Source organism: Carcharodon carcharias, chromosome 18, assembly GCF_017639515.1.
Source record: "Carcharodon carcharias isolate sCarCar2 chromosome 18, sCarCar2.pri, whole genome shotgun sequence".
Lineage (NCBI taxonomy): Eukaryota > Metazoa > Chordata > Chondrichthyes > Lamniformes > Lamnidae > Carcharodon > Carcharodon carcharias.
In genome coordinates, this window is record NC_054484.1 from 29076282 (window position 1) to 29103670 (window position 27389).

The following is a 27389-nucleotide window of genomic DNA, read 5'->3' on the forward strand; positions in this document are numbered from 1 at the left end:
GCCTCCTCAAAGGCCCCCAAATTGGCACAATTAGTGGAAAGTCATCATGGTTATGAACTCGATTGGGAACGTGGCCAGTTTTGTAAATGGGCCAAGCTTCCAGCGCGAAGCTTTCTAAACCAGTGCAAAACACTACAGAAACTCAATTTACACTTAACGCAACTTGTGCTTAAAATTCCTCAATTGTGCGCGCTGGTTTGGCTGATTTTCGATAAATAGCAGAAACTTTATCCCACAGATTTTATTTTAGAAATTCTATTAATTCCTCTGTCACATGATAGAATTGTACAGGGAAGCAAAATTCAGTGACGGCTTAGATAAGCTCGCCATATATTTACCAATAAAATGTTCACTTGAATTAATAAAATTTTTCAGTAACCGAATTACTTTGGATATTTTAGAAAAACTCAACTCTGAAACAGTTTCAACACTTACTTTTAAGTGGTACGCCATATGTTTGACAACAAAAAATAAATTGTTCTATCATTTGCAATAGCATACAGCTTCCCCCTCTACAACATCTCTGTTCCCTTTATATTGGGTATACATCATTGAATCAGGCCGACCGGCTCAATCAGTCCATGCCAATATGTTTATGGTTCACTGGACTTTCTTCCTTTTCTCATCTACCTCTATCTGCATAACCCTCGATTCCCTTCTCCCTCATGTGTTAGTTCAGTTTTCCCTTAAATCCATCTCCCCCTGGTAGCGAGTTCCACATTCTCATCACTATCTGGGAAATGAAGTTTCATCTGAATTCCCTATTTAATTTCTTGGTGACTATCTCACATTGATGGCCTTCAGTGTTTTTTTCATTCATTCATGGGGTATGAGCACCACTGGCAAGGCCAGCATTTGTTACCCATCTCTAACTGCCTTTGACAGCAGTTAATAGTCAACCATATCGCTGTGGGTCTGGAGTCACATGTAGGCCAGACCAGGTAAGGATGGCAGATTTCCTTCCTTAAAAGGATATTAGTGAATCAGATGGGTTTTTACAACAATTATTAAGACTAGCTTTCAATTCCAGAGTTTCTTTTTAATTGAATTGAAATTTCACCAGCTGCCGTGGTGTGAGTTGAACACATGTCCCCAGGGCATTAGTCTGGGCCTCCAGTGACATTACCACTACACCACCCACTCCCCCTCTTAATATGCTCTTCTGTGTCCCCTCTATCAAAACCTTTCATAATTTTCAAGACCTCTATCTGGTCACCCCTTGGCTATTCTTTTCAAGAGAAAAGAGTCCCAGCCTATTCATTCACTCCAGATAGGTATGCACCACATTTCTGGTATCAACCTTGTAAATCTTCTTTGCACCTTCTCCAGTGCCTCTATTTCTTTTCTACAATATGGCAACTTGAATTGTATGCAGTTCTTCAGGTGAGCTCTAACCAAGATTCAATACAACATTAGTCCCATTTCTTTGCTCTTTTAGTTCTATCCCCACAGAAATGAATCCTGATACTTGGTTTACTTTTTGTTTTATGGCCTTATTAATCTGTGTCACCACTGTTAGTGATTTGTGTATTTGTACTCCCAGATCCCTTTGCCCATCTAATCCCATTTTGATTCTTGGGCCGGAATTTTCAGTGTCTCACAACAGCAAGATCTTCCAGTCCCGCCAATGTGAACGGAGATTTCAAAGACTTGCTGGCCCTGCCATGGGGAAACCCGCCACAGGGGGCTGGAAAATTCCATCCTTGGTTTCTAAGTTACATGCAACCTCGTTAGTTTTCTTCCCTAATTGTAAAGGCTCATACTTATCTATGTTGAAATTCATTTGCTAATGACATGCCCATTCTGCAAGATTGTTAATATCTTCTTGCAAGTTGTTATAGTCCTCCTCAGTATTATCTCCCCCCAATTTGGTGTCATTCGAAAATTTAGAAATGGTATTTTTTATTCCAAAGTCTAAATCGTTAATAAAAATTTTGAACAACAGTGGTCCTAGCACTGGTTCTTGTGGAACACTACTTCCCACCTTTTGGCACTCTGAATAACTACTTTTAACCCTATTCTCTGCCTTCTGTCTTGAAACCAGCTAGTCATCCATTCTGCTACTCATCCATGACTCCAGATTCTCTGACCTTACTCGTTAGTCTATTATATGGTACCTTCTCAGAGGCCTTTTGAAACCTAGATAAACTGCACCTCCTACGTTACCCCTGTCTATTCTCTCTCAGCTACCAAAAAAATGACAAGATTGGTCAAGCAAGACTTTTCCCTTTTGAAATCTGTGTTGCTATTCATTATTACATTTACTTTCCTTTTCTCGATGTTCTTCTATTCGCTCCTTTAGTAGGGATTCCATTATTTTTCCTCCCATCAATGTTGAGACGACTAGTCTGCAGTTTCTGAACATGTTCTACCTCCCTTCTTAAATAAAGGCGTAGCTTAGCTATCCCAACAGTCCTCTGGCACTATACCTTTCTCTAACGAATATTAAAAATGTGTTGTGATGCCTCTGGTATCCTTTCCTTATATTCTTTAAAATGAAAACTAATCCTTCTGGGCCAGGGGCTTTATCCTCTTGGATTTGTTCATTTCATATTGCACTCTTTTTAATTCAAATACAGTTATCTTATTTCTAATCTTATCACTTGATGTCATGTTCACCTGTCCTGTTTCCCTTGTAAATATGGAAGCAAGGTTATTATTTAATATTTCTATTGTTGCCTATGAATTATTCTCCCTATTAAGTGACGCTATTCCCTTCACAGCTTTCCTCTTTATATGTGCCTGCCAAATATTTTAGCATTTTGTTTTACGTTCCTTGATAATTTAGCTGCATAGATCCTCTTCACTCTCCTTTTTAAAAAAACTTCTCTTCTAATTTCTTCATACTCTGTCTTGTCATGCTCTACCTTGCTGTCAATATACTCAGTGTATGTCCTCTTTCTTTTCCTCAATGTTTTCCTTATGTCTTTATCCATCCATGGTAACCCATTAGTGTTTAGCCTGTTCTTATTTTTTAGTGGAATATATTTTTCCTGCGTTTTTTGGAAACACTGTTTTCAATGTTTGCCATTACTGTTCTACATCATTGTTCACCATTATTGTTTTCCATTTTACTTTCCCCAAGTTCTATTCTCAACCCCAAAAAATTGGCTTTTCTCCATTCTATTACCCTGGTCTACATCAAACAGATAACCGTCTCAATTATCTTAAAATTGTACAATATTTTGGTCACTACTGCCAAATATTCCCCTACATGTACTTTTTTAATGTACCTTAGTTCATTCCCCATTACTAGATACAGTAGTGAGACTTCCCTTGTTGTGCTTTTTATATACTGGGTTAGAAAGGAGTCCTGTACACAGTGCAGGAACTCCATTCCCTATACCCTTTTCCTACCTCTTCTGGCCAATTAATATAGTTGAAGTCACCCAAGATTATTATTCAATATCTTTTTACTCATTTCTTTAATTTGTTTGCATATTTCATCCACTATTAGGTGATCTCTAGGCTACACTATTGGTGTGATTAATCTTTAATTATCTTAATCACCATCTATATGGATTTTATTTTGTCTTGCTTATAGCTGCGCCATTTTTTTCTACTGTCATTATGTTTTCCCTATTAAGTCACAGTCACTCCACTCCCCTTTACTTTTTCCCTCTCTATCTTTCTGAAATCCATTATACCCCGTAATTATAATTTCCACTCCTGCTTTTCTGTAGCCGCTTTGTTGCCTGCCCTGGTGAAACGACGCAAGTCTCTGTACAACGAACAAATTTCTCCCCCTAGCAGTCTTGTTTCCCAACTTACTGAAAGCAATAGGATCTGAAGCAGATGCTTAGTATTGAAGTTACGTAGAACAAAAATATGACTGTTATCACAGAAAGAGAAAGCCGTTGATGGAACTTAGCCAGCAGTGTTCCTCTCATTCACTGAAAACCATATATTTTTGAAAGAATAAAAACTGACATAAAATTCTATGGTAACATACCTGCATTATATCTCGGACTGCTTTGCAAGCCTCTCCTATGTCAGCTGCTACAATAACACCTTTCCCAGCTGCCAAGCCACTTGCTTTTACTACCAGTGCGGGGAAATCAGCGCTAAAAACAAAAGCAACAATGAAACCATTGCAAGATAAGGGGTTTTCTTGTTTTGAAATTTCCCTTCTCTGCACCATGCAAGGTATTCCCTGCTGAAGAGGTTTTCAAGCAAGGAACGTACAGTCTATACACACACCAGGAAGCAATCTAGAAAAAAGTGAGAGAGCTAATGGTGTACATCTTATGTTCTGCTGCGGTTTTTAATCAAATCTATTTTATTAACAGTAATGGAGCCTCAAACAATTTTCTCAATATTACGATCAAACACAATTTGGATTTCCTGAACAGCAAAAACGTGAGGGCAAGTAAATCTCAATTCCACAGGATGATTAAGTTTTAGCTGTAAGTCAAGACCATCAATTAAAAATTAAGCTTTCTGTCTTGACATTAACTCTGATGCACTGAACGCTGAACTGCAGAGGCTCAGTCACATGATATATTAACCTTAATAGGAAGGCCTTTGGCATTCCAGAAAAATCTCAATTTAATGCACACACTATGTAGATAAGTGCTCTTCTTACTGCTGAATGTAGCTACATGCTTCCTCAGGGTCTGTAAAAGCTTTCCATCGAGCAGTGGGGATACCATGTCGATCCAAGAAGTCTTTTGCAAAATGCTTGCTAGCTTCCAATTGCATTGCATTTGCTGATGGGCCAAAACATCTCACTCCAGCAGCTGTCAGATCATCGACAATTCCTGAAGAACACCAAGAATCAAAAAACAAAGAGATGGTGAACACAGTTTTGTAAGGTATTTAAACAGTTAGTTTTAAAATGTTATTATATTTCCTCCTCCCTCTTTCTATTCTCCTCTTCCAAATATTAGTGACTTGCCCCAGAGCACATTGAAGAGTGAGAATCAAGAAAATGGTTATAGCACAGCAGGCAGCTATTCGGCCCCTCGTGCCTGCACTCTCTCCGAAGGAGCAGTTTACCTAAGTGCCATTCCCTGGTCTTCTCCCCGTGGACAGAATGGTTAAAATTGGAATGGTTAGAACTAGGCAGAAGAAAAAAAATCAGAGTCAATCTCAACCAACATTCATATAAGTGCTTTTCTTTTTAAAAGCAGGTCGTCATTGGATAGGTAAAAGCAAAAAACTGCGGATGCTGGAAGTCCAAAACAAAAACAAAAATACCTGGAAAAATTCAGCAGGTCTGGCAGCATCTGCGGAGAGGAACACAGCCACCGTTTCGAGTCCGCATAACTTTTCTGTTCTGCCAGACCTGCTGAACTTTTGCAGGTATTTTTGTTTTTGTTTTCGTCATTGGATAGGTATTGATTAGCAATCCTGGAGTATTTTCCCCATCCCTGTCTTCACAGAAATTGAGGTCATTCACAGAGCGAGAGGTCAGGAATAGAACACGTTGCTTTGAAAGAACATCTGCTATTTTGTGATTAAGGGCAAAACTTTCGCAGAGTCTTTGCAAATCCACGAACCTTCAAAATCGGAGGATAGGACCCAGATATGGATGTCCCACCCCATTTCCAACAGATCCGATTTTTGCCAGTAGGGGAGAGGAGGGAGTGAGCGATTCACATGAGGGAAACCCCAACTCAGCACGGTCATTTGAACTCAGGGCTGAATTCAAACAGACCCTATTTTAAATGCTGCAGGGGCCTTAATCTGCAGGATGGAGCCGTAAATCTATGGAGGAGACGTTAAATGCTGTTGAAGGGTGGGTAAGCTCCGTTTAACTATCATGATCTGAAAGATTTTTTGAAATCCCCTGCTCTTTAAACTTAAAAAAAAACTGGCTGCAGGGTCAGAGAGAGTTTAAAAAAATACTCTTGTATTGCTTAGATTGACAAAACAGGTAGTCTAGCATCTGTTCTCGCAGCTTCAATGGATATTTGTTGATATTGACGTTTCTCCAATGGCTCTTTATGAATGCTTGGTGGGACGCGGAGAAAAAAAAGAGTGGGAGAGCAATAGTGATAGGGGATTCTATTATAAGGGAAACAGACAGTTGTTTCTGCGGCCGCCAGGATGGTATGTTGCCTCCCTGGTGCCAGGGTCAAAGATGTCACTGAGCAGCTGCAGGACATTCTGAAGGGGGAGGGTGAACAGCTAGAGGTTGTGGTCCATATCGATACTAACGACACAGGTAAACAGAGGGTGAGGTCCTTCAAGCAGACTATAGGGAGCTAGGAAATAAATTAAAAAGCAGGTCCTCAAAGGTAGTAATCTCAGGATTACTCCTAGTGCCATGTGCTAGCGAGATTAGGAATAGGAGAATAGACTAGATGAACGCGTGGCTGGAGAGATGGTGTAGGAGGGAGGGATTTAGATTCCTGAAGCATTGGGACCAATTCTGGGGAAGATGGGACCTGGACAAGCTGGACAGGTTGCACCCCAGCAGGACCAGGACCAACCTCCTTGCAGGGGTGTTCACGAGTACTGTGGGGGAGGGTTTAAACTAGAGTGGCAGGGGATGGGAACCTGAACAGGGAGTCACAAGAGAGGGAAACAAAGATTGAAACAAAAGATAGAAAAGTAAAAAGCAAAAGTAGAAGGCAGAGGAAACAAGGGCTAGCAGCAAATAAAGCCATAGTACAAAACAAGAAATGTTAAAAAGACAAGTCTAAAGGCATGGTATCTGAACGCATGGCACATTCACAATAAGGTAGATGAATTAACAGAGCCAATAGATACAAACAGATATGATATGATTGTGAATACGGAGACGTGGTTGCAGGGTGACCAAGGCTGGGAACTGAATATCCAAAGGTATTCGATATTTAGGAAGGACAGACAAAAAGGAAAAGGAGGTGGCATTGTTAGTAAAGGATGACTTCACTGCAATGGTGAGAATGGATGTTGGCTCAGAAAATCAAGGTGTAGAGTCAATCTGCATGGAGCTAAGAAGCAACAAGGGGCAGAAAATATTAGTGGGAGTTGTCTATAGGCTTCCAGACAATAGTGGTAAGGTAGAAGATGGCAGTAAACAGGAAATTAGAGATGCACATCACAAGGGTGCTACAATAATCATGGGTTACTTTAATCTACATATAGACTGTGAAAACCAAGTTAGCAATAATACTGTGACGGATGAATTCCTGGAGTGTGCACAAGATGGTTTTTAGAACAGTACATCGAAGAACCAACTAGGGAACAGGCTATCCTAGATTTGGTATTGTGCAATGAGAAAGGGGTCTTTTAGAAAACAGTGACCATAACATAACAGAATTTTTCATTAGGGTGGAAAGTGAAGTAGTCCAATCTGAAACTGGAGTCCTAAATCTAAACAAAGGAAACTACAAAGGTATGAGGAGTGAGTTGGCTGTGAGAGATTGGGGAACTTCACTAAAAGGAATGATGATGGATAAGCAATGGCTAATATTTAAGGAATGAATGCATGCATTGCAACAGTCCTGCATTCCTTTCTGGCGCAAAAACACAATAGGAAAAAGCAGCCCAACCATGGTTAACAATATAAAGTAAAGAAAGTATTAGATCCAAAGAGGAATCATATAAAGTGGCTAGAAAAAGTAGCAAGCCCAAGGACTGGGTGCAGTTTAGAAGTCAGCAAAGGAGAACCAAGAGATTGATCAAGAGAGGAAACATAGAGTATGAGAGTAAACTTGCAAGGAACGTAAAAACAGACTATAAAATCTTCTATAAGGATGTAAAAAAAGACTGGTGAAGACAAATGTAGGTTCTTTACAGTGTACAATGGGGGAAATTATAATGGAGAACAAGGAAATGGCAGAGCAATTAACCAACTACTTTAGTTCTGTCTTCATGGAAGAAGACACAAATAACTTCCCAGAAATATCAGGGAACCAAGGATTAGTGAGAAGGAGGAATTGAAGGAAATTAGTATTTGTAAAAAAATAGTGCTGAATTAATGGGAAACTAAAAAAGCTGATAAATCTCCAGAGCCTAATAACCTACATCCCAAGGTACTAAAGGAGGTGTCCATGGAAATAGTGGGTGCATTGGTTGTCATCTTCCAAAATTCTATAGATTCTGGAATAGTCCCAGCAGATTGGAAGTCCCAGCAGACTGGAGGGTGGCAAGTGTAACCCCACTATTTAAAAAAGGAGGGAGAGAGAAAACAGCCAATTACAGCGAATTAGCCTAACATCAGTTGTAGGGAAAATGCTATAGTCTATTATAAAAGATGTGATAACAGGACACTTAGAGAATATCAACGGGATTAGACAAAGGCAACATGGATTTATGAAAGGGAAATCATGTTTGTCAAACCTACTGGAGTTTTTTTTGAGGACATAACTAGCAGAATAGGGAAGGGAAAACCAATGGATGTGGTGTATTTGGATTTTCAGAAAGCTTTTGATTAAATTAAATTAAAACATATGGGATTGGGGGTAATATTTTGGCATGGACTGAGAATTGGTTAGCAGACAGGAAATAGAGAGCAGGAATAAATGGGTCTTTTTCAGAGCGGCAGGCAGTGACTAGTGGGGTACTGAAGGGATCAGTGCTTGAGTTCCAGCTATTCACAATATATATCAATGATTTGGATGAGGGAACCAAATGTAATATTTCAAAGATTGCTAATGACACAAAACTTGGTGGGAATGTGAGTGGTGATGAGGATGTAAACAGGCTTCAAGGCGATTTAGACAAGTTGAGCGATTGACAAATTGTTGCACAGGGCCTCGGTGAGACCACACCTAGGGTATTTTGTGCAGTTTTGGTCTCCTTACCCAAGAAGGGATATACATACCATAGAGGGAGAGCAGCAAAGGTGCACCAGACTGATTCCTGGCATGGCAGGATTGTTGTATGAGGAGAGACTGGGTCAACTAGGCTTGTATTCACGGGAGTTTAGAATTAGTTGAGTATCTCATTGAAACGTATAAAATTCTGACAGGGCTGATCAGACTGGATGCTGGGATGATGTTTCCCCTGGCTGGTGTACCTAGAACAAGGGGTCATGGACTCAGCATTGGGGTAGGCCATTTAGGAATGAGATTAAGAGAAATTTCTTCACTAAGGGTAGTGAACCTGTGGAATTCACTACCACAGAAGGCTTTGGAGGCCAAGTCACTGAATATATTTAAAGAGGAAATAGATGGATTTCTAGACACGAAGGGATTCAAGTGGTAAGGGGAGAGAGTGGGAGTTTGGCACGGAGATGGAGGATCATCCATGATTATATTGAGTGGCAGAGCAGGCTCGAAGGGCCGAATGACCTACTCCTGCTCTTATTTTCTATGCTTCATGAATGGGAGTTTTTTTTTATCAAGCCTGTCTAGTGAAAGCTGCATTACATTTCCTCTCCACATGGCTCTTGAGGGCTGCCCATGGTGGATACTGGATGGGTTGGCAGTGGGTATAAGGAGCCATGGGGTGGGTGGGGGAGTCAGAGGTAAATTGACAGACGAGGGAGGAGGTAAATCTCTAAGGTAGGTGGATAGGATTTGGAGCCCGTCGGGGATTGGAGGTCAGGTCAGGTTGGGGGCGGGGGGCAAATAAGGCCTACGGGGTGGGGGGAGAGGTGGGTGTCCAGTCAAGTTGGGTGGGGATGGGAGGGGGGAATGGGGCAGGGTCAGGCCTTCAGGGGTTGGAGGGGTCGGTCAGAGGGAATCCCATGGGGAGGGGGGGGGTAGATGGAGAATACCATGCTTGGGGGTGGAGGGGGGTAGTCGGGGTGGGTGGGTGGAGATCCCTGGGTGGGGTCAGGGGTGTGGGGGCAGTCACATAGGTCACATTGGTCTGTGACTTTACAATAGTTACCCAGAAGTTACAAGAAGTTTTAATTCTTCTAACTTTTTCTGAGTAACTATTTGTGTAACACAGCCAGAATCATCTGATGTTTGAGATTTCAATTGCATTTTCGGATGGTTCCCAGAGCAGGACAATTGTCCAGGGAAGTTTGCACTTCTGGGCAATTGCCATGCAAACCCTTACCTTTGAAGTTCCGAAAGGGAATTATCCAGCGCATCTTCTGGGGTAGCCCCCAAATCTGACGCTAGGGAGCTCGGAAGTTACGGCCCAATATGTTTAAAGTTTCCTAAGGGGCAATTTTAACCACACAAAAAAAGTTGTTTGGGTTAAAAATCTCAAACCTGACCCCAAAATGCCTCCAACCAGCCCACCTCTGGTTTTAACGGAGGCAGGACAGTGGATGGACAACAAGACTACCCCCAAGATACAGGTTGTGCAGGCAAACAAACTCAGTGGTTAAGAGGAGGCAAAGACTGCTGCAATAGCTAAGTACCTTTCCAGCACAGCTTGTAGGCCAAGAGGAGCAGGATTGCTTCCCACCATACCAAATCTTCTACCCTGCTCACCCATGATCGGACCTCCTGGGAACAGACTAGATCCCCAGAGGTGACTAATCTGTCCTCACCCCACAACAGTATCAGATTCCCTTACCATCAACAAACACCACACCAACCCCCCCCAACTGAGGGTTCGGGGACCTTTCCCACCATTAACCCAGCTGCCAGCTACCTTCCCACTCCGGACCTGTGACCTCTTCCAGAACCTTCCCTGCCTGACACAGAGCCAAGCTTGTTAATCTGCCTAACTTCCAGCTGGAAAAACTGCTTATAAAAAAAAAATACATACTGTGGAATTAAATTCCAGCCCCCCATCCACTGCAGACTAAACTCAGTCAAAATCGGGGCCAAAGACTCTTTATGCACACCGCTTTAGCAAAACTCTGGTCACAAGTTCAAACATGGCGTTTTATCTGGACTTCTACAAGCTGCATTTAGGGACCACTAGATACAACATTGGGAACTGGAAGATTACACAGAATAAACTGAACTGCACCAGACATAAAGAAATTAAACAAATCCCATCAAATGCATTTTACTTCCTGGAAACCACAATTCCTTCAACATATGTATTCCAGGAGGCGACACATTGAAATGAAAGATTAAAAGAAAATATCCTTAAATCATAAAGTATCTAGGAAATAGATGTAATTGGTCATTTAGCCCAATCAGTCTTTCATAAGTCTTTTTTGATGTTGCAGTGAGTATCCTTGCAAGGTTAAACTGACTTAAGTTGCTGATTCACCTAACTAGTAATAGCCTTAGGTTCATTCACTTTGACAGATATGAGGATGATAGGAGTACATAAACTTAAGCAAAGGTAAAGTAGCACTGTGAATAAAACGACAAAAAAAAAATTAAGAGTTCAAACTTTTTACTTTGGAGGAAACCTGCATAACTGAACTGGAAAGAGTCCTTGATAATTGGCGTGCAAAAAGTATTGGTAATTCTGTATATACCTTGAATGAAATTAACACCAACTTCTCAGTATACTGGGCTGTATTTGTGTATCAGAATTCTACTGCACCTACTGTACAAATTTATCATCTCCAATTATAAGCAGGACTGAACTGTCAAATACTAGCAATTCTCTGAAGAAACCTAATTAATTAATTGAGGATTATCTTAACACCAAAACACAGTTGAACACTGCTACAAGCCTGAACAGTAGCTTGCACGTCATAATGGCCTACTGCCCTGTTCAAATTGTACAGCTGGCCAACCGGCTTCTTCTGAAGGTAACAGTACTAATGTCAAACAAGGAGGTCAAAGGTTATAGGGCGTGGGGAGCAGGAGACAGGAAAGTGGAATTGAGACCACAACCAGAGCAGCTATGATCTTAGCTGAACTGTGGAGCAGGCTCAGGCTCAAAGGCTCGAATGGCCTACTCCTACTCTTAAGTTCTATGTTCAACCATGCACCCTCAAGATAACTGCACACTATGTAGCAGGACTGCTGTCATGTTACTGGGCAGAAGGATGGGTTTCAACCCCAACAAATTTCTGGAGGGTGTACAGCCTAAGCAAACGGCTTCTCCAAAAGGAAATGAGAGAAGTAAAAAAGGGACAAATCAACTAGCATCTCTCCTGCACCCCCACCCACCATTTCAATGCAGTGGAGATTAAGGCCATAATTTAATGCCTGCCCCCGAGGCGAGTTTGCAGGGGGTGGTTAGTGTGTGGGGAATCTGCCACCTTCCTACTTCTGTCCTGATTAAGCCTGAAAAAACAAATCCTGTCGGGGTTGCTTGCAAGCTTCCGGGGGAAGTCCTGTGTTGTCAGACACTCCGTGCCTGATCAAGGGAGCCGTCATTGAAAGTGGGAGCGTGCCGAGAGCCACCCCCCTGCCCTTGCTGCTGAACCTGCTACCTTCCCCACGACCTGCATCCTGCAATCACTCACTCGCGTCCTGGGTCCTCTCGGCAATCCTGGGCCTTGTGCAGGTGCATTTTTGGCAGCAGCCACTGCTCCCCTGAGCAATGCACAGCTGCTGGCCTCTGATGGGCTGGCAGCTCTCAGGGGTTGGCACTTCCTCCCCTACAGTCCCTGATCTCAGGGAAGGCCCACCGTTGCCCAGTTAAGTGCCCAATTGGTGGGCCTTCCCGAAAGTAGGCGATGCGAGACTCTCACCAGCTCTCCAGTCAGCGGGCAAGGCCCCCATCGCCTACATTAAATTCCACCCTAAAAGTGGGGAACAGGGAAGAGAAAACTAAAATTCTACAGTTACCTGGGAAAAAATGATTGAGTCAAGTTCTTAACAAAATTTATAGATGAATGTATAAAAAAGATAAAGACTAATCTAAACCATCATATGGATTACCATTACTCTACCATATTTACAAAGATCCAGTAGTTTTGTTAATAGATCCAGGCCCTAAATTTATGCTGAGACACTGGTGAGCAACACAACACAAATTTGCTAAACAGCCTAAAAGGGGAGTGAGGAATTTATTTTATAAGGCCTAATACGATTCCACCAAAATACTGGGAAAACGCACTTCAAACGAACGCATCAAGTAACTGAAAGTTACTATCCTATGGTGTAATTTCAGGAGCCTTGTGCTTACCTGCAGCGAGTGGAGCCTCTGGCCCAACCACCACCAGGCCAATGTTGTGATCTTTGCAGTATTGGGCAAGAATAGCATGATTGCTGACAGAGACAGCTGCAAGGGGGAAAAAGAGAAACCATAGTTTTCACAATTATTTTGGCAATCTTGGTCCTTTGGCTTTACAGTTCACCGAAAATAAAATCACACATCTTCCCATCAGCTTCATGCAGCAGGTATAAGCCCCAATCTTTGGTGTTAACGAAACCTGTAATAAAAGATGATGGCACTTTGGTGCCCAACTCATCCAAGGACAGCAATCGGAGAAGTGTAGCAGTTCATGTGTCCGCCTGATTTATACCCGTGCTGCCCGATTCTCTAAAAATCATTGGGCAGAACTTTACAGCCCTGTCATAGATGGGGGGCCAGGGCACAAAATGCAGCAAGTCATTCAAAATTTCATTGACTTCGCCAGGACTGGAAATCCTGCCGGTGGGACCGGCCACAAAATTCCACCCACCGTCTAGATCCAGGCATTTCTTATTTAGCGGGATTCATCAAAAGCAACTTTTAAGTTTTAACCTGGAGCAATTCAAAGCTTGTGGCAACATTGGTTCAATTAGTCATATACAACCACACATTCATTCAGCATCATCCGCAATCTTACGAAGGTTTTATGAAAAGTGTTTAATTTTCCCCTAAAACTATAACTGCTGGCTTATATTAAGTGGGTCATTTACGGACCTGTATAAGTTTAAATGGTCAACATCAAAAGGGCTATCTAAAAATCAGAAATAACCCAAAGTCTGTATGCAGCAATGTATTGATCAAGGTCAGGAGGCCAAGTGAACAATGTCAGTGTTTTGCAATGGCCACCTGGATCCAGAGATTAGACTGCAATCTCTAACTCTAGTTAACAGGTTACATATATATTAAAAAAGCAGTGAAAACTGGAAATCTGAAATAAAAGTCAGAAAATTCTCCGATTTCATCCCACGTGTTTCAAGCAAAAATTCACATGACGCAGCATATTTAAACTCTAAATGTGTTAAATATTCAGGGCTAAGATTCTAAAATTCCTTTATCTGGAAAGAATTCATTGCAGACACACCAATACACATGGTGATTGGCCGCTGGATTGGACATCATTATATCTTGACCAACCATCGGTTCCCGTAACCCCACCTCCCAACTTTTCCCATGCAAAGCAATGAACGACACAGCACATCTGGAAGAAAAGATATCAAGCAGATTCAGTATCTAGGCTTCAAAACACAATGGCCAAACTTGTGGTCGGCTGTGAAGGGACAACCCTCGCCGCTAACCTTGAAAAATACCGCCCACAAGGATTTAAGCAGGCTTCAGAGCATCAATTTCCTTTGTTCCAATGTGACTTCTAATCAGATGTCATCAACAGGGGTTGTCCATGAATGGTGAAGTCATCAGGCAGGTTGAGCAGCCAATCAGATTGAAAAATTCACCGATAGCAAACCAAGCAAAAAGTGCAGAGCTTAAGTCACTTTTTAATCATTTTACAGAAAGTAAAATCAAGATAGTGATGTACACATGGGACTTAAGTAGAAACTGAAATCTCAAACAAACGCTTAAAAAATTATTTTAAAAGATCATGGAAGCTTTATCATAGAATGGAGGGAACAATGCTCCGCGTTTGTAAAATTAGCTTTTCAGAGGCAGGGAGGTTGTTCAGCAGAAATTATGACTTGGTATGCTATTAAAAATATATAGGGGTCAGTTAGCTCATTTTGCCAACAGAATAAGCCAACTGCACGGGTTCAATTCTCATTCCAGCAGAGGTAGACTTGGAACCTACAACCTCACCCTGTCCCTGAGACTGGAAGGCAATGGCAAACCATCACTGACAAAAACTGCCAAGAAAACAGCTCAGGATGAAGCATCAGCATACGGTGAGCTAAGGGCCTGCTTTTCAACAGAGCACACATGAATGAATGACAATTAAAAACTCAATTACATCCCATTCAACATGATGTAACATTTTCAATGATTTTCACAGTTGAGGGTAATGTATAAAAAGTTGAAGCTCATGTCAAATCACTGAGCTGATCCTATGTTGATTGGATCTGCAAAGATTGCATTAGTGCACCCTATGGAGGAGCAGGATATTACTCACAGTAACTTCTGGATTTCTGTGCACAACCATAATTGCTGTCAATTTTTACAAAGTAATGATGGTGGATGCTAATAGTTCCACCTTGATTGCAACCCCAAATTCCATGCCAACATATTTAGCACCATTATTGCTGAAAATTCCAAAAAAAATAATCATTATTGATTTGTGTTCCTTAAAATATTTCCCTTTGCTGGTCATGATTGACCAAAATTTTGCATCATCCACCTTTGGTCTCGGTTATAATGCAGACTATCTGGAATTATTAAACACAAGTGCAGCATGAAACAAATAAAATGTGTAGTAATTTTAAATACTTGATCTGAAACTGGGTCATGTAACAACGACCCCTCACCTGAATTGGAGATTTTTCCACTCTCAGCTGTTCCGGCATTCCCAGGGGCAACCAAAACCTGCAGTACAAGAGGAGACTGGGCCAGCTTCCATGCCAGAGCATGCTCGCGTCCTCCGCTGCCAATGATAAGTACTCGTTCTGCCATGGTCCTAAACATAATCATATCCATTACCTTAGGTTACTACCCTGAGTTCACAATAGCCCACAACAATTCTAGCCACCCACTGCACTGATCGTTTGCACAGCTTGTAAAAAAGGGCATCTTTCTTAGTTATATCCAAGATGCTTGCTCTTTGAAAATGGCACGTCACTTATCAGTCCTTTATACACAATGGGCAGAGTTACCAAGATAAATATCAGGCTTCATCCCACATAGCCATTTAATTTTATTGTATCAACATTAACAAATAGCACCAATATCTGACACAGCTGAATGGATTAACACATGAACACTAGCTCTAACCCACATTTGAAAAATAGATTTGATAAAGTATGCTCAAGACTCAACATAACAGCACATAAAATCAAGAGAGACATTCATTCTAAATGTAAACAGCAAAGAAAAGAACATCAGACAAGTTAATTAAAAACAGACCTCAATAACACTAACTCTCAAATATGGCCTTTTAAAGCAGCCCAAGATAAAACAAGGTGCTATCAATAAAGTTTAAAAAAATGGAATGATGCACTTTAGACTTTTTACACACTTTCTCAGTTTCTACCAAGCAAACCCCAAAAAAGATCCTCAAATTTACAAATGTAGATTGGAAAAATGTTCTAGACCATGGAATACAGTAGTATTCTGTGAATTAACTTTAAAAAAAGGATGAACACAGAAGGAAACAGACATTGAGTTTATTTCAGAAGTCACGCAGAAAGAAAGACCTCATGATCTACTCATGACTTCCATCACTCATGGATTAATAAGCCCTTAACAACAAAATTAGCTTTGCCTGACATTTTATATATAGCACGAGTTAACAAACTTAAGTAAAGGCAAAATACTGCGGATGCTGGAAATCTGAAACAAAAACAAAAAGTGCTGGAAAAACTCAGCAGGTTTGACAGCATCTGTGGAGAGAAAGACAGAGTTAACATTTTAAGTCCATATGACTCTTTATCTGAGTTAGACTAAGACCAGTCTCTGGAGTTATGTAGTTAATTCTCAGTAATGCACTAGCTGCAGTTTAACTGCACTCTTAGCATTACTGTTATTACATCTCATAAATGGTTACAGATCAACAGAATTAGAGGCCTGGTTAACAGCTGCCTACCTATTTATTTAACACGTGAGTTTGCGATCCCCACTACCATAATCTCATTAGCTTCCCTTAAGCTGTTTCCACCGGACCCTTAAGCAGAGAAAGCAATTTCATCTTCAAACTGCGACCAGGTTTCAAAACAGAACAATTGAATCAGAAATTTGGCCAACACTGCAGTCCCAAGGTTCCCTGCTTAACGGTTCCCTTAAATCAATCAAGCCCCATGGCGCAAACTTTATCTGTGCGGCAGGTAAGTTTTAGTTGCCTTTGCTGTTTGTAGAATTACAGTTCTTCCAACCTGCCAAAACCTATTTGGAAAAAAAAACAAGTGGTTAGAATTGGAATGCACTAGCTGCAAGTTTGGTGGAGGGAGATTCAACCATGGCTTTCAAAAGGGAATTGGATAAGCACCTGAAGAGAAAAACGTTACGGGGCTGTGGAAAAAGAGCAGGGGAGTGGGACTAGCTGAGTTGCTCTTGCAGAGAGCTGACATGCCTGCTGAATGGCCTTCTGTGATGTAACCATTCTGTGTTTCTGAGAACATTATTAGAGGATGAGATTGCAATCAACACCACCTTACATTTTTATAGTGTCTTTAACACAGTAATAACATCCCAAGGTGCTTTACAGGAGTTTTAGCAGACAAAATCTAGCACCAAGCCACATAAGGAGCTATTGAAAAGCTTGGTCAAAGTGGTAGGTTTTAAAGTGTCAAAGGAGAGGTTTAAAGAAAGAATTCCAGCGCTAATGGTCTAGACAGTTTGAGGCATAGCCACCAACATAGGGTGGAAACTGGTACAAGGAAAAGAGATCAAAATTCAAAGAACACAAAATTCTTACAGGGCTGTATGGCTGGAGGAGTTTAATTAGATATGTAGGGGTAAGGCCATGGATGAAGTACAGTGCTCATGGATCATATGGAGATTATATCCACCAGATTTTGAGAGTACATTTTAAAATGTGTTTGCAAATAAATTTTCTTAATAGTTCCTGATAAGAACAGGAGAAAGAAGGTCTTATGGTGCAGTGGGTAGCGTCCCCACCGCTCAGCCAGAAGCTCTGAGTTTCAGTCTCACTCCAGGACTTGATGGCCATGGAAGGTGTGTTCATAGTGTAGCCAAACAGGTTGATTGTCAACCTGCAAATCCTTCCAGCACCCCTATGGCAGGGTAACTGAGTGAGAGACTCCTGGTCAGCCATGGTTAATGTGAAGTGGCGCACTTCAAGCTACAGCCAATGGCTTTAGGCCATATGAACTCGAAATGTTAACTCTGTTTCTATCTCCACAGATGCTGCCAGACCTGCTGAGTTTTTCCAGCATTTTGTATTTTTCTTTCAGATTTTCAGCCTCTGCAGTTTTTTGCTTTCGGCATTAGGTTAGCAATGTGTTCCAGCAAAAACAAGCTACGAAAACAGACATAAGCATATACTTTGTCCGCCTCATGTGTCTCTGGATGCAGGTATTCTAAGAAGAATGAGAACAAGTAACATTCAAAGTTACGTTGGCTAACAAATGTTTATGTTAGCTGCAGTTTTGCAGTATCCATGTACATAAACCATCTATGTGTTTAGGTTAACATCAAGTACAAATGATTGGCACAAACTTATGTTTTAGGAGGGGCACCCAGATCGACTCCTAGGAAACTGATTTTTGGAAGGTGTGAAAAGAAAGTTCTATTTGTACAAGGAGGCAAGGTGGATTATGTAGCCTTCAGAAAAGTTATTTTTTAACTTGTTCATGGGATGTGAGCATCGCTGGCTAGGCCAGCATTTTTATTCCCCATCCCTAATTGTCCTTGTTCAGAGGGCAGTTAAGAGTCAACCACATTACTGTGGGTCTGGAGTCACATGTAGGCCAGACCAGGTAAACACAGCAGATTTCCTTCCCTAAAGGACATTAGTGAACCAGATCGGTTTTTACGTCAATCAGCAATGGTTTTGTGGTCATCATTAGACTTTTAATTCCAGATTTTTATTAAATTCAAATTTCACCATTTAACATGGTGGTCCCCAGAGCATTGCACTGACTGTCTGAAATACTATTCCAGTGACAATACCACCATGCCACCTCCTCCCCTCCAATACCTGGTAAGAGAGAATGAGGGGTAAACTAGAGGTTGAGCAGGGTACATTTGGAAGAGGTTTGGCTGGCGGGCAAGGGGAAATAAGTTAGCAAATTCTCTTTTAAAACAATTTATGAATTGTTCAATAATCTTCAATAATCTGCAGCAAAAGAGATTCCATATCCTAACCCACTCATAATTTTTAACCTCCCCTGCAAATTCTCCTGCTATTCTTATCACTGACAAAACATTAACACAGTGTACCTTGAAGACCTTTTAAAACAAACAGAAGTCAAACGCCATAATCAAGAAACCCTGACCTTTACAACAAAAAAAATCTTAAATTATCCTTTTAATATTGGTGACCCTGTTAGTATCCCAGTGAATCCTGCGATTTGTCCATTGCTTTATAATTTTCCCTATCACAGTACTGCACTGAATCCCGATGATTACCAAATATAACTCATAAATGAGTAACTTTAACATTGCAACAAGAGTAAAGGCACCATATATACTATAGTATTAAGCCATGCAAAACAGCAAGCATCCAGACTCTGCTAAGTTAGCTGGCTCCCACCATCCATGCAGTCATTTTTATACGGGCTACATCGCTTCTCACTATCGTAAACTCGCGGGTCAATTCAGGGCATTAGGAAAGAAATACGCTAAAATCAAAAGTGATGGCTGGATGTTTGCAAGCTCACCTACTGATCTTTGAAACTTAGAAAGAAACACGTGCTACAACAGGAATTAACGCCAGTAACATGCACAGGTTGTATATACTCACACAAATGGCGGTGCAATGCTTTGCCTGAAAGGGCGGTGGAAATACTGAGCTGCAAGCTGTAACACAGCAAATCATCAGAGCTGGAAATTGAAAACAGGGAGGTTTCGTTCCACGCGCCACCAAGGCATTTTTTTTTGTTGCTGTTTTAATATTTTGACCTGAATTAACTGAAGCATGTAGGCTTAGAGTAACGTTTGCAGAGCCAGTTCTGTTACTGTTAATTTGATTTTTACAAGTTTTTCTTTAAAACTTGATTATGAGCAGAAGGGATTGTGGGGCTTGTAGTTTGCTCCCAGTTTGACCAGAGTGCCAGAGACACAGCAAAAACAAAAACAGAATTACCTGGAAAAACTCAGCAGGTCTGGCAGCATCGGCGGAGAAGAAAAGAGTTGACGTTTCGAGTCCTCATGACCCTTCGACAGAACTACAATCATTTAACTAGCATGTTACACGTTCATTGTTGCTTTGTAATCCGGTGATGTGCTTAGTTTAAAATGATAGCGTTTTAGTTTGTGCTGGGGGTGAAAAGTTTAATTGCAGATTTTTATTTTGGCGGATAAATAGCTAAGATGTGTACTTAAAAAGGGAGAAATGTGCAGATCTAAGGGGGGTTGGGAAGAGCAGGCACAATGGGCCGAATGGCCTCCTTCAGTGCTGTATGATTCTTATATGATTAGCATCTTAGTCCAGTACCAAATGTTTCAGACAATGTTTTATTTCCTTTTGCTTTTCAGCATCTTGGAAATTACTGCCAGCCCGAATTGTCCAATCAGACCTCAGCATCTGAATAGGAGCATATTTATTAGTTTTGAATTAATAACTGGAAAAGTTGTTTGGTATCATGAGCTTGGTTCCTGTTAATGATTATTTTACCATAATTTTAGTTGTTATTAATGTGGTGGTACCTTTTTGTATTTATTCTTCCTGTGCCTTCTCAACTTCCCTACACTTGTGCCCCCAAACCTGGCTTGATTTCTTCCTAGACAAGCCTACAGCTTCCCTCTGTTGGTCTCTGATGTACCCAACAAGGTACTCATCACTGTCTCCTTATGAACAGCAACACCAACTGCCCTATCCCACTCTCTCACTGATCTTTCCTCCCAGTACTTCTACTGGGAGATAATTTTACCAATCTCCTTCCCAAATGACTCACCCTCTGACGGCTGACCCTGTGCACTCTGCCGGTGCCTCAGCTCTCACAGCCCCTCTATGTGTCTCCCTCCAGAATGTCCGTTCACTTGTGAACAAGACCCTTGCCAACTATGAACTTATTTTGATGTTTGCATTAATGCCATGGCCTTAATAGAAACCTGGCTGGGGGGTGACAACAATTTCCCTTTCACTGAAACCTCCCTATTGGGTTATATCTTCCAGAACTTGCACAACCCAGATATGATGGTTTGGCTGTTATCACCAGATCACACCTTGTCTGTCTCCTTACTCCTTTAGCACTTTCTCCTCCCTTGATCATCTCACCTTGTTCCACCCCTCTCACCTCTCATTTAAAATCATTTGTTCTCTACCATCCACTCATGTATCATGCCAAGTTTCTCACTGAGAAAATTACCTCTCTCATCCTCTGTACCAAGCGACTTCTCATCTTTAGTAATTTCAAACTTCATCTCAATTCATCAAGTTCTCTCTCTTCCCCCACTCCCCGAAGTTCACTGCCCTCCTATGCTCCCTTAATCTCTCCCCTTATATAAACTCACAAATCCATATTTGAGGCCAACCCATTGGCCTAGCCTTCGCACATGGCTTCACCGCAGCCATCATATCAAACATTCCTGGTCAGCCATGTAATAGAAAAAAAGTTGGAACTTCTACCATCGCTTTCCATAGCTTCAGACTACAACATGCATGTAAAAAATGCATGTTGCCATCTCTGATCACTTCATTATATCACTTTCCATCCCTTTCCCAACCCGGGAAGGAACTCGCTCCCAATTTGCTTACAACTGCATTTTCAAAATCCCAATTCTCTAGCCTTTGACCCTCCATTCACCCTGACATTTCTGCAGCCATCGATCTGCTCAACCCTCACCTCCATCATTGATGCCCTAATCCCCATTACTCTCTCTGACCCTGGTCATTCCCCCCGTACAGCCCTCATCACCACCCTTTTAAGTCCAAGGGATGCAAATGGAAATGGCAGACAACTGGTTTAGCCATTCACTGCCAGAGCTGGCTTGTAAAGCACCATCAAACACTGTTCTCATCTGCTATTGCTTGTTACAGATCACTCAGGGTGTCCAAGTTGCTATGGCAACATGCACTTTTTACATGCATGTTGTAGTCTGAAGCTATGGAAAGCGATGGTAGAAGTTCCAACTTTTTTTCCATTACATGGCTGACCAGGAATGTCTCCAGCTCTTACCACCTTCCATTGGCATGTGTTGGAAGGATTTGCAGGTTGATGATCAGCCTGTTTGGCTGTGTTAAGCCCAAGATGAAGTGAACATAGGCCCCTTGGAGAATGAGGCTGGGGAAATAATAATGGGGAATCAGGAAATGGCAGAGGAGTTGAATAAATACTTTGCTTCAGTCTTCACGGTAGAAGATACTAATAGCATTCCAAAAATACTAAATAATCAAGGGGCAATGAGGGGGCGAGGAAATAAATACAGTAACTATCCCTAGAGAAAAAGTATGAGGGAAAGTAATTGGGCTAAAGGCTGATAAGTCCCCTGGACCTGATGGGCTGCATCCTAGGTTATTAAACGAAGTAGCTGCAAAGATAGTGGATGCACTGGTAGTAATCTTCCAAGAATCCTTAGAATCTGGAAAAGTCCCAGGGGATTGGAGAACGGCCAATGTAACACCCTTATTCAAAATGGGAGGGAGACAGAAAACAGGTAACCATAGGCCAGTTAGCTTAACATCCACCATTGGTAAAATGTTAGAATCTATTATAAAGGATGTAATAGCGGTGCATTTAGAAATACGTATTTAATCAAGCAGAGTCAGCATGGCTTCATGAAGGGGAAATCATGCCTAACAAATTTATTAGAATTCTTTGTGGAAGTAACAAGCATGTTAGCTAAAGGGAAACCGGTAGATGTAAAACATTTGGAATTCTAAAAGGCATTCAATAAGGTACCACACATAAGGCTATTAATAAGATAAGAGCCCGTGGTGTTGGGGGTAGCATATTAGCATGGATAGAGGATTAGCTGATAGAAGAGAGAGTTGGGATAAGGGGGGCATTTTTGAGATGGCAACCTGTAACTAGTGGAGTGCCACAGGGATCAGTGTTGGGGCCTCAGTTAATTACAATATATATTAATGACTTAGATGAGGGAAGTGAATGTACCATCACCAAGTTTGCAGATGACACAAACATAAGTGGGAAGGCAAGTGGTGAGGATGACACAAGGAGTCTACAGAGGGAGATAGACAGGTTGTGAGTGGGCAAAAACTTGGCAGATGGAATATAATGTGGGAAAATGAAGTAATGCACTTTGGCAGGAAGAATAGAGGAGCTGAATATTATTTAAATGAGGAAGACTGCAGAAGGCTGCAGCACAGAGGGATTTGGGAGTCTTTGTGCATGAATCCCAAAAAAGCTAACATACAAGTTCAACAGGTAATAGGGAAGGCTAATGGAACATTGGCCTTTAATTCCAAGGGAATGGAGTATAAAAATAGGGAAGTCTTGCTAAAACTATACAAGGCACTAGTTAGACCACATCTAGAATACTGTGAACGGTTTTGATCTCCTTATCTAAGGAAAGATATACTGGCATTGGAGGCAGTCCAGAGAAGGTTCACTAGTTGATGCCGGGTATGGAGGGATTTACTTATGAGGAGAGGTTGAGTAGGTTGGGCCTGTACTCATTGGAATTTAGAAGAATGAGAGGCAACCTTATCGAAACATATAAGATTCTCAGGAGGTTTAACAGGGTAGATGCTGAGAGGTTGTTTCTCCTTGTGGGAAGTCTAGGACCAGAGGGCATAATCTCAGAGGGTAGTGAATCTGTAGAATTCTTTACCGCAGAGGGCTATAGAGCCTGGGTTGTTAAGTATATTCAAGAATCAGATAGACAGATTTTTAATCAGTAAGGGAATCAAGGGGTATGGGGACAAGGCAGGAAAGTGGAGTTGAGGATTATCAGATCAGCCATGACCTAATTGAAAGAGCAGAGTCGATGGGATGAATGGCCTACTTCTGCTCCTACATCTTATGGTCTCCCCCACCTCCATTTCACATCTACATGCTGTCCTTGCAGCATCATCAGAAAACACAGCATTAGTTTTCACATGTACACTGATGATATTCTGCTCTACCTCAACACTTTTTAACCTTCCCTCTTTCTCTGTTGGTCTGCCATCCGATGCTGGATGAACAGAAATTTCCCCCAACTAGATATTGGGAAGACTGAAGCCAGTGTCTTAGGTCCCATAACAAACTCATTCCCTAGCCACTGATTCCATTTCTCTCTGTGGCAACTTTGAGTCAGACTGTTCACAACTTTGGAGTCATATTTGACCCGAGATGAGCTCCCAACCATTTATCCACGCCATCACCAAGGGCTTCTTATTTCAATCTTGGTAATATTGCCCAGCTCCAGCCCTGACTGGATCATCCGCCTGAAACGTTAACTCGGCTCCTCTCTCTCAGATGCTGCCTAACCTACTGAGTATTTTAGCATTTTCGGTTTTTATTCCAGATTTCCAACGTCCTGGCGTTTTACTTTTGTATACTTTGTACCGATTCTTCTCGTCCTGCACAAAACCAGAAACTTGCAGTCAAACATTTGTCAAATGGGATTTTCCTTTTTCAACGTTTCCACTTAAACTCACATTGCACCGTTCTGGAACAGGTTTAAGTTCTAAAGTTCGCAGTTTTACTTGACTGCATCACTTCGCTGTTTCACCCAGTTGAGAGCGCTCTGTCCTGGAGTCTTCCTTTTGAGTGTTTTGAAGGACAAAACTACGGCTCCCAGGATCCAGTGTACTTAAGAGACATGGCTCCTAACTGAGCGGAAGGATTCAAGGTGATATCTGGGTTCGCTTTTACAGTCGCTGAGTTTCCGGACACATTATCTCAATAACTGCTGAATATTTTTTGGAAGAGGGCAAAAGTTTTTGTTTAATCTGACACAAATTGCATTCATTGCTGGTCTAACATGTAACCCCACTCAATTCTGTTTTGTGAATCCTTGCAAGGAATTTTAGCATTTCTCTTAACACCAATGGTTTTGTGATTTATTAAATGCAAGGTCGCATACAAGTAAGTGGTCCCCTGCCTGGTTATCATTCCTATATAAAGACGTCAGTGCGGCGGGAACATGCTAACAGCAAAGAGGAGTTACGTTGTCACCTGTACTCGAAGTGCTAGGATGTTCTCAGGTTACAAAGCAATGAGCAAAAGCCTCCGAGACTGCTACCGCTTGCTTAATGTACAGGAGAGCTGCAACCCCGAAGAAGTGAAGGAAGCCTATCTCAAGTTGGTGAAGTTGCATCATCCAGATAGTGGTTCTGGAGCTGATCCTGGAAAATTCATGCAGGTGAAAGAAGCTTACAAGGCTGTTGTCAAACACTTAGCTGAGAAAAAAGCAGAGTCTGAAAGGGAGGATGATGAAGAAGAACAAGTCAAACACGTGGCACCTCAACATAGACAGTACCTTAGCTTTGAAGGCATTGGCACTGGAACGCCAAGTCAACGCGAGAAGCAGTATAGAAAATTCAGGATGAACCGTGCAACCGACCAAGTGCTGGACTACAGAAAACAGAAACTGCAACACCAGGAACTGGAAAATACTATGATGGTGAAAGATGTCCAGCAGAGCAAGAAAATAAAGATAACCCAAGCAGTGGAACGATTGGTGGAAGATCTTATCCAAGAATCGATGGCCAAAGGTGAATTTGATAACCTAAGTGGTAAAGGGAAGCCACTGCAAAAGTTCTCACAGTATCCATACATTGATCCCATGACTCATAATCTGAACAGGATACTTATAGAAAATGGATATCAACCAGAATGGATTGTCCAGCAGAAAGAAATAAAACAAACTATAGAGAAGCTTAGAAATGATATGGTGGCCTATAGGAGAAAACTTGGTGAGTCTCTGACTCTCCACAACCAGAAACAGTGGAATCTGAAGTGTGAACAATTCAGACATGATATTAAACAACTCAATAAAATAGTAGATCGTTTCAATTTAGTTGTCCCTCTGCTGAACAGGCAGATGCTGCACTTCAACCCAGATAAGGAGCTTGCTATCATATTGAAGAAATATGATGTGTTCTTGGAAGCAAGCAAGGCCACTTCAGAGGTTATGGAAAAATCAGCTAAGGGAGATGACACATCTGAGCATGCAAAAAACAGCCTGTTTGCTTGGATCAAACTTTTCCTGAAATAAGGATAGAGTAAGAAGTGAAAGATTGGTAATCTTTGTGATCAGGAGGTTAATTTACCTCTTTAATTATAACTGCATTGTGCACAGAGAAGCACATTAGTTGCAACAGGAAGAGGTTGCTTAGTCTCCCAAGCTTGTTCCCTCATTCCTGTCATTAGATCTGTCATTAGATCAATGTAGTTCAACTGCATGTATTTTCATTAGTTCTATATCACTTGATACCTTTATCTAACAAAAGATCTATCAAGCTCAGTCTTGAAAGCCCTAATTGTCCCAACCTCCACAGCCTTTTAGGGAAGGGGGAGGGGAATCAGATTTTTACGAGCCTTTGTGTGTGAAATTCTGGAATTCCCTCCGAAATGGCCAACCTCAAATTTTATGCACACTCGTTCTTGATTCCCCCTACCAGAGTAAATAGTTTATCTGTAGCTACCTTATTGGACAAGCAGGTTATCATCTGTTTATGACAGTTAGTGATTTTCACAGCACTGTTTAACTTGTCTGTAAAATTCCTGTTTCCTGCAATGTACTGTAACCAAGGAAAAACAACTGCTGTAGGTTATTATTAGTTATTGTTGCACTTTTTTTGGCTGGCGGGTGAAAGTGAAGTGTTCAAGGTGCCACTAAGTGGGAATTGATTTCAGTCTGGATTGACTTTTTGAAGTGGTGGTTTTAAAAAAACCTTAATTGTGACTGTGAATTCACAAAATGGAATATCATTGTTAACAATCCACTATCTTTGCACAATTAGTACGTTATATAAATTCTCAGTCTCAGATTTTTTCTGGAAATACATTTATTCAGTCTCTTTTTATATAATCCCTTGTTGTCAGGTTATTCAAATTGTCACCTAATAAAGTTGAATGCATCTCTGATTATCTGAGGCTTACGACATTTTTTTAAAAATGTATTAATTTTGCCTTCCCGGCAGGATTGTGCTTTTGCTGTCCTCCAGCTAATTGCATGGAAAGGATAGAAATATTAACAGACTAGGAAAACACTTGTGGTGCAATTAGTATCTTCATTGCAACAGTACTTCTTTAAATCCCCATCCTTCCCATGCCATCCCTCTCTTGCCATACCGATCACATTCCTTTCATCCCACTCATATCATCCCCATTCCATGTCGCATCCCACCCTCTCTATGCCATCCCCACCCCAAATTCCAACTCTCCCATGCCATCCTATCCCCCATTCTACTTCCTGTGCATTCCTGCTCCATGTCATTCCCAATACCCACCCTGTCATGCCATCACTATCACCCACCCCTCCAAGCCATCCCCATCCTCCCCCTCCCATGCTGTTACTCTCTCCCTACCCACCCTGGTAGAGTGATTTATATTTGGTAGGGCAACCTCATATTTGTGCTATCTCTAAGACCACCTGTAGCATTTGTAACATTACTGCACTTCGCCCCTGCCTCAGCTCATCTGCTGAAACCCTCATTTATGCATTTGTTACCTCTAGACTTGACTATTCTAATACACTCCTGGCTGGTCTCCCACATTCTACCCTCTGTAAACTTGAGGTCACCCAAAACTCTGCTGCCT

The 27389-nt window shown here is 41.5% G+C and overlaps 2 protein-coding genes across 3 annotated transcripts in view; one reads left to right on the plus strand and one right to left on the minus strand.

Annotated features, from left to right (window-relative positions):
• Window positions 1–19690, minus strand: part of gart (phosphoribosylglycinamide formyltransferase) — a 51120-nt gene extending 31430 nt beyond the window's left edge. The window contains exons 1-5 of one of the 2 annotated variants that reach the window (XM_041211906.1): window positions 19478–19690; window positions 15366–15514; window positions 12886–12981; window positions 4586–4760; window positions 3953–4064 (exon numbers count right to left, since the gene is read on the minus strand). In XM_041211906.1, coding sequence (XP_041067840.1) covers window positions 3953–4064; window positions 4586–4760; window positions 12886–12981; window positions 15366–15510 — 528 coding nt within the window. In that variant the 5' untranslated portion in view covers window positions 15511–15514; window positions 19478–19690. Of the gene's footprint in view, window positions 1–3952; window positions 4065–4585; window positions 4761–12885; window positions 12982–15365; window positions 15515–19394 lie in introns of both variants that reach the window. The other variant, XM_041211907.1, reaches the window with a different exon arrangement.
• A 4692-nt stretch (window positions 19691–24382) lies between these two features.
• dnajc28 (DnaJ (Hsp40) homolog, subfamily C, member 28) lies at window positions 24383–26715 on the plus strand. The gene has a single exon (XM_041211626.1). It carries the CDS (start codon window positions 24769–24771, stop codon window positions 25840–25842), a length of 1074 nt encoding a protein of 357 aa, XP_041067560.1. The 5' UTR covers window positions 24383–24768; the 3' UTR covers window positions 25843–26715.
• Window positions 26716–27389: the final 674 nt, after the last annotated feature.